Genomic DNA, 7817 nt, shown 5'->3' on the forward strand with positions numbered 1-7817 from the left:
TAGGGGGGAAAAACCACTTGTAGCAGTTCCCAATTTAGCTATTTTTACATAAAAATACAGGCATGAAGAAAGAGAGAAGATATATTCACATTATGAAATTGTGTTAAGAAACTATCTGTTAAGTCTGATTTTCCTGGAATATTTTATGAGACATGAATAATGAATTTCAACAAAAAGTCTTCTCAGCACCTATGAAGATACTTTTATAACTATTTTTCTTGAGACCAATTAAGAATGTAATATGGGTAGGTTTCCTATTGATGAGCCAACCTTGATTTCTTAGACTTCATTCTACTTGGTCTTTGTGAATTTTATTTGTAATGTGATGTTAGATTCTGTTAATAAATAATTTATTAATGTCAAATTACTAACTGTGTGTGTGTGTGTGTGTGTGTGTGTGTAGTTTTTTGACACAGAGTTTCTCTGTAGTTTTGGAGCCTGTCCTAGAACTAGGTCTTGTAGACCAGGCTGGCCCAGAACTAGCAGAGATCCACCTGCCTCTGCATCCTGAGTGCTGGGCTTTAAAGGTGTGCACCATCACCACCTGGCCCCTTGTGCCTTTTAAAAACAAAAAAAAAGAAAATATATAAGTATATTTAGCTGCCTAAAAGTCAATCTTCTTAAACTTCCTATCTTTATCCATTCTAGTAATTCATATTTCCTAGAAAGTTGTTCAAGGTTTTCAAATGCTTGCATTGAGACCCACAAAATCTCTTAGGAGTTGTTGGGGTTTTTTTTCCTGTTTCAATGATTACTTCTTTGTTCTCTCTCATTCGTGTCTATTTGTGCTTTCCCACTTCTTTTACACTCTGTTATTTATTGGTTTGTGTACTTTGATTTTTCTCCACTTTCAATCTCTGCCTCAGCCTCCATCCTCCTCTCCACCCACCAGCACTCTGACCTCTAAAGCACCTCCCTGCAGGCCTCTTGTGCATGGGGTGGGGCACTCCGCTGCATTTCGTGCATCCTATCCACTGACTACAAGGCTCAGCAAATTAAAATGTCTGCAAGTATGAAATATATATCCTGAAATTACCCTGGGAATGTCTCATTCTCTTGGTCCTTGGCCTCTTTTCAAAAACAGATGGAGAGGAATGATGGACTGTGACAGCCAGGCACATGCTCTGGTGTAGCTGACAGAAAAGCAGAATGGTAGGTGGCACAGCGAGGGAAGAAAGGAAGAAATTCTTTGGTAGAACGCTCATTTCTGTAAACTAAAATGAGTTCTGTGGATGGATGTAATGATAGTGGCAAAAAAGGATGAATGAACTCAGTGCTACTGAACTGCACCCTTGTAAGTAGTTAAGATAGTAAGTTTATGTTTTACATAAGATAATGATCATATCTACTTTATAACAACATAAAGCTATTATAGTGTGAAATTTTAAGTGTGTATGTATATCTATAAATAAATACATATGCCAGAGAATGTGTGTAGAGGGCAAAAGACAACTTGCTGGAGTTGGCTCTATCCTTTGTCGTGTGGGCTGGCCTGGACTCATCATGCTTGTTAGCAAATACCTTTACTCACTGAGCTAACTTGCTGGTATGATAGCATAAATTTTTTAAAAAGCAGAACAAAAGAAATTTTTACTGGTGACTGCAATTCTTTTCTTATTGATTTTTTTTGTTTTGTTTTTTTCGAGACAGGGTTTCTCTGCAGCTTTTTTTAGAGCCTGTCCTGGAACTAGCTCTTGTAGACCAGGCTGGTCTCGAACTCACAGAGATCCGCCTGCCTCTGCCTCCCGAGTGCTGGGATTAAAGGCGTGCGCCACCACCGCCCGGCTTCTTATTGATTTTTTGATTGATTTATTTTGTTTTATGTATATTAGTGTCTTGCCTGCATGCATATATGTGTACCACGTGCATGCCTGGTGCTCAGTGAGGTCAGAAGGGGGCTTCAGATGTCCTGGAACTGAAGCTACAGATGGTTGTAAGTTACCATATGGGTCTGGGACTCAAACAAAGGTCCTCTGCAAATGCAACTCAAAATCACTGAGACATCTCTCCAGGTGTCCAGATGACTGCCATTTTTTAAAAGGTAAGTCTATGGAAACAGTGGAGAAGGCTGGCAGGGAGTAACATAAAAGTGTTAAAGAAGATGTGTCAGAGAATACATGTTCACCCCTACCTCCACCCAAGGAACTTTGCTGTAGTTCAAATTTTTCATACAAAAAATTTCCAACATTTAAAAATGTTACAAAGCAGATTACTTCCTAGCCATAGACACATCTGCCCATTATTTCATATCCCTCAGACATACAAAGAAATGATATCCTAAAGACTTACTGGGTTTTTACCCAGTGTATCTACCTATTGAGTGCTAGCTAGCAAGATTTGAGATATTGGGAACATTTAGATAAATTAGGAAGCATTCTGCCCTCATGGATCTTACATCCTAGCCAAGGAACACTGCTAACATAAACAAAAACAAATAAGGTTGGAGAAATGACTCAGTGGTTCTTGTTCTTTTTGCTCTTACAGAGGACATGGATTCAGTTCCCGGCACCCACAAGGTGACTCACAATCACCCATAACTCCAGTTTCTGGAGATCTAACACCCTCTTGTGATCTCTGCAGGCACCAGGCATTTATATGATACATATACTTACAAAGCAGGCAAAACACTCACACAAATAAAATAAATGGTAAATAAGTCATTTTTAAAAACAAACCAACAGCTGGGCGCTGGTGTCAAGTGTCTTTAATCCCAGCACTTGGGAAGCAGAGACAGGTGGATCTCTGTGAGTTCAAGGCCAGCCTGGTTTTATAGAGTGAGTTCCAGGATAAGCTACAGAGAAACCCTGTCTCGAAACAAAACAAAACAAAAAAACCTAAAAACTAAAAACAAACAAACAAAAACAACAGAAAAAAACCAAGCCAATAGAGTAAATGGACACTCGCAATGAAAGTGCTACGAACTGGTAACACAGTCAGTCTTGGTGTTCTTAGAATGGAAGTCACAGGGGCATTAAAGGAAGTGAGATTTGAGTTGACATCAGAAGGACAAAAATCAGGACTACAAGATGAAGGAAGACAGGTAAGAGAGCATCAATGCCAAGATATTAAGCAAAAATATGTGGAACTGAAAGAGGCCATTGTGTCTGGGAAGTTCAGGGTGGCAGAGAAAGAGGTACGAGGTATAGGCCGTGCCCTTCCTTCAGGCCTTGGGGTTTCTCAGAGATCCTTGCGTTGCTCCCTTGTGAACTTCAAATTCACAATTCATGCTGCACATGAGGGAGCAAAATGATTTAAAAACAAAGAAACAAACAAACAACCTTTTTTTCTTTTATAGGTAACAATTTCCCCATCTCTAGTGAAACACTAGATCTGCAGCAACCACCACAGAGAAGAAATTGTTGAACGCATGTTCCATAGAACCAAACTACACCATGAAGCCCACATTGTTCTCCAAAATCTAGGCTTACTTATCCTTTCCAAACTCGAACTTCCCAGGTCCAACCCGAAGAAGACTGCCATTGAGCCACTCAGGAATGTGTCCTCGGACTTGAGCGGAGATGGTGTCCATTGTCTCCTCTACCGTGCTTAGCAGTGGAGCAATGCACAACAGACTCTTTTGTTGTCTCGACATGGTGTTTGGTGAGTACTTCCCACGTGCTTCTTCGAAAATGTGAAAGAGGAGCGAAAAGCACACATGCGTGCACAAGTGAACACACACATATTGTTACAGGATCTCTTGTTAACATGTTTATTCCACTATAGACATAAGCACACACACACATATTTACAGGACCTCCTGCTAACATAAAACCTCTCCAGGCAATTCTATGGAATGAGAGCTTGAGGGAAATGTGAACCTAAACCAAACAGTCTCCAAATTCTTCTCACCTTTTCCTTTTCCTTTTTTTTCCTTTTAAAATTCTGTATTGAATCCTTGGGAATTTCATGTCATGCACCCTAATTCTAGTCTCCTTTCAGTCTCTCCATATCCTTCCCTCACCCCTGCAGTGCCTCCCAAAAGGAAATTTTAAAAAATCAAACCAAAACATGAAGTGTTAACATAATTCCTTAATTACTACTATTGTCATTTCTCATAGTTGAACAGTTCTTTCCCTTTTCTAGATTAACTCCCCCATGTTATTAACCATAGATGTACTAATAGCAATTTGTTAGAGAGAAAATGGTGGCCATTCAATATTACCATAGTTTTATTGATAATGGTACCTTAGGTAAGTCAGAATGTCATCCCAAAGATTTCACTTTGATCTCTATGTATTTATCAAGATTTGGATTTAATTTCTTCTATTTTAATTAAATATATATATATATATGTATATATGAAAAGAAACAAGAATATTTGGCTGTTGAGGTGGCACACAACTATAATACTAGCACTTAAAAAGTGAAGAGGGAAGAGCATATAAGGCCATCCTGGACTACCAAGTAAGATACTGTCTCAGAAGGGTGGGTGGAGAGCAGGGGGAAGTGGGAGGACCAGAAGGCAGGTCAATCAGCAAATTGCTTACTGTGCAATCATGGGACTTGAGTTCCTACACTCAGATAAAGAGTGACAATAACATTGGGTGCGGCAGCAAGCCTTGTTACCCTAGCACTGGTACAGTGAAGAGTCTATGGTTTGCTGGCCAGCCGGTTCAGCCAAGTTAGTTATCAGCTACAGGGTCAGAGAGAGAGAGAGTATCTCAAAAAATAAAGGTGGAAAGAAACTGAGGAAAACAGCTGCTATCAACCTCCAGCCTCTACCTGTGGACACACACGCGAACACACACGCAACAGAAAAAGTAAAGAAAATTCTACCTGTTTGTAGGGCCCATGGGTCTATCCCTCCTCCCAGGGTTCATCTTGAGGACAGTTTCTGGCCAGACATCTTGTTGCAGTTTCCGGCTAAACAACCTGTTTGTTCCTGTGCTCCCTCTGCCCTCCTGGTGGTTAGCTGTTGAAGGAGGAGCGGGCCACGACCCACCACCCGGCTACCTTAACCCCCAAAATAACCACACAGAAATTGTATTAATTAAATTACTGCCTGGCCCATTCTATCTAGCCTCTTCTTGGCCAACTCTCACATCCTGATCTAACCCATTTCTACCAATCTGTGTTAATACCATGTGACTGTGACTTACCGGCAAGATTCTAACCTATGTCCGTCTCAGGCAGGAGATTCATGGCATCTGCCACTCTGCCCTTCTTCCCAGCATTCTGTTCTGTTTCTGTCTACTCCGCCTATCTAAGTTCTGCCCTATCAAAAGACCAAGGCAATTTCTTTATTCAACCAATGAAAGCAGCACACAGACAGAAGAACCTCCTACATCAGTTAGCTATAGGGCCATTGTTTACTCCACCTTGGGTGTGGTAATTTCCCACCTGCCTGGGGGGAATTCCATTGTGCAACAGCTAGGTATATAAGGTTTTTCCTAAACTTGAATAAATGGCACTCGGCTTATCTCCTCTCGAATGACCCAGGTCTAGGTGTGTGTGTTGTTTTAATCTCCAAGCCCTTGCCCAACTCGCGAACTGTGAACCGTACCTAGAGTGACACAGGTATTCACCTGTTGTTCAAGGTCTAACGTATATGTCACTTCCTTTAAAGAGCGTAAGTAGTCTAGAGTGTCTAGGTTCAACTCTTACGTCACTTCCAAAGTAAGTTTTTTAACCTCTCTGTGCTTTTTTTCTAAGATAAATAACAATTCTTATCATGCCTTACATACTAACTGATCATGCAAGTTCATGGAAACTTTAGAATACATACATAGCCCCAAAATGCTTGGTATTATTTATTTAATGTCTAATGATCAATACAATAAGATGCACTATGGATTTTCTTTCTTTGAAACATGTTAGTTTTTCTACAAAGAGCTAGACATTGCAGAAAGACTGAAAAGCCTCCAACCCCAACAAGAGGAACTTGTTATCCAAGGGGTCAGATGAGTCACTCTGGTATCATGCCTCCCTGTTACTCTCTGGTACAGGAGCTCAAATCCAAATTCCTGAACTCCACTCTACTCCATACATAATAATACATAGTATCTGTTGTAAAGCAAGTGGCTATATGAAAACATGGGAACGATAGATAGTGTGTAGAGGTATTAAGAAAATGCTTTTGGGCCAGGCAGTGGTGGCACACACTTTTAATCCCAGTACTAGGGAGGCAGAGACAGACCAGAGCTCTGTGAGTTTAAGGCCAGTCTGGTCTACAAGAGCTAGTTCCAGGACAGGCCCCAAAGCTACAGAGAAACCCTGTCTTGAAAAAACAAAACAACAAAAAAAAAGCTTTGGGAAAAAAATCTTGTTTTTCTTACTCTACTTTTGTAAACAGTGGTGAATCTATTTTATTCTCCTCTTAGATTAAAATTTCCTGATAAAAAGCAGATTAACTATTTCGCATAGAGTTAAACTGAACAGCCAAATTAGGTACACATGAATTCTAAGTATTTCACATTTTATGTGTATGCCTGGTGCCCTCAGAGGTCAGAAGTAGGTATTGGATTCCCCGAAACTGGAGTGATGCACCATCATGTGTATGCTGGGAATCAAACCCAGATCATCTTGAACGGTAACCAGTGCTCTGAACCACTAAGTCATCTCTCTTGCCCCTTCATTTTAGATTATATTTAGATATCTGTATGCTCTGGACTCCATGTTATTGGCAATCTTGCCCTCTTCAAGTTTCCTGTAGTATTTGATACGGTAGATATTTGATATGCTACCATCTCCATATACCTGCTTCTGTTCTTGGCTTGGGAGACAAGCTATTCTAACATTTAATTGCTGTTTTAATTTTGCTGTCCTCTAACTATGCTGCTTTTTGTCAGCTTCCTTATTCTTTAGTTGACAACCTCAGGCAAACATCTTAACCCCATCGAACCTCAAGTTTTTCCATGATAAAATAAGAATTAAGAGAGGTTAATGATTCCTGCCTCTATCTATCATCATAATGAAATATAACACTTTACAAATGTTAATCTCCTTTCCCTCTTACCACCACATAAATGTCCAGGTATAATCTTGGACCTTTACTCTTTAATCTCGGCATTCTTCCTTAGGAATCTCATCTTGGCTCTTAAAATACTCTAGTTATGTCTTAGACATGACTCTCAACTCTTGACCTTCTCTTCTGAATCAGTTCTTTTACCAGCTAAAACACCTCACTTTAGTTTCTCTGTGGGCACTGAACTCATCTTGTTCTCTGCCCTTACAACACAGTTCTTCTGACCACAGTGGCACAGGACCAGGAGGGGAAATTTGAAAAAGACTTCCATGGCTTAAGTATATATTTCCCAGACTCAAAATTCTGCATGGGTAACTTTATTCTTAACGGCCTCTCCTCCCTGAGACTACACATTTTTTCCTAACCTAAGCACTTCTTCCCTGGCTCTGTGCCTCAACTTCTCTTTCCTCTGAGTAACTTCCTCAACCTCCCAGCTGGAGGAGAAGCTGGAAAGAGAAACTTGGTGAGGAATGACGCTGCTTCCACACATCAGAGCTTCCTACTTCATGAGCTACTTGAGCCCCTGGGCCATCTTAAGAGTTGGAGACCTCAGGCCAATTGCCTCCAGCTCTAAATAGCTCCTCAGACTCCAGATTCTAATTTATCTGTAGGATAAATTAGATGAGCCAGGAAGATGGTTTTACACCAGTGTAATGATCTGAAAAATGCAGAGATGCACTACTACCAAACCAAGTTTCCTACATACAAATCTGGCTGTATCATTTATCTCTCAGTAACTCACAACTCACTTATTGTTGAAACTACCTGACCAGGCATTTGAAAGCCTTGTATAGTCTCACCCCAACCTAGCTGTTCACTCCACCTAAATGAACTATACCCTAATCTCTTCGCA

General features: G+C 40.5%; 1 protein-coding gene across 7 annotated transcripts in view; it reads right to left on the minus strand.

Moving 5' to 3' along the window:
- Positions 1 to 7817, minus strand: part of Bco2 (beta-carotene oxygenase 2) — a 29269-nt gene that overhangs the window by 20464 nt on the left and 988 nt on the right. The window contains exons 2-3 of one of the 7 annotated variants that reach the window (XM_038324131.1): positions 4777 to 4912; positions 3429 to 3618 (exon numbers count right to left, since the gene is read on the minus strand). The exons of 2 other annotated variants lie outside the window; for them this stretch is intronic. In XM_038324131.1, the coding sequence (XP_038180059.1) occupies positions 3429 to 3592 (164 nt within the window). In that variant the 5' untranslated portion in view covers positions 3593 to 3618; positions 4777 to 4912. Of the gene's footprint in view, positions 1 to 3428; positions 3622 to 4776; positions 4913 to 7817 lie in introns of those variants that run through there. 4 more of the 7 variants (XM_038324130.1, XM_038324129.1, XM_038324128.1 and 1 more) reach the window with 4 other exon arrangements.

The sequence above is a fragment of the Arvicola amphibius genome, chromosome 3 (genome assembly GCF_903992535.2).
Source record: "Arvicola amphibius chromosome 3, mArvAmp1.2, whole genome shotgun sequence".
NCBI classification, from domain to species: Eukaryota; Metazoa; Chordata; class Mammalia; order Rodentia; family Cricetidae; genus Arvicola; species Arvicola amphibius.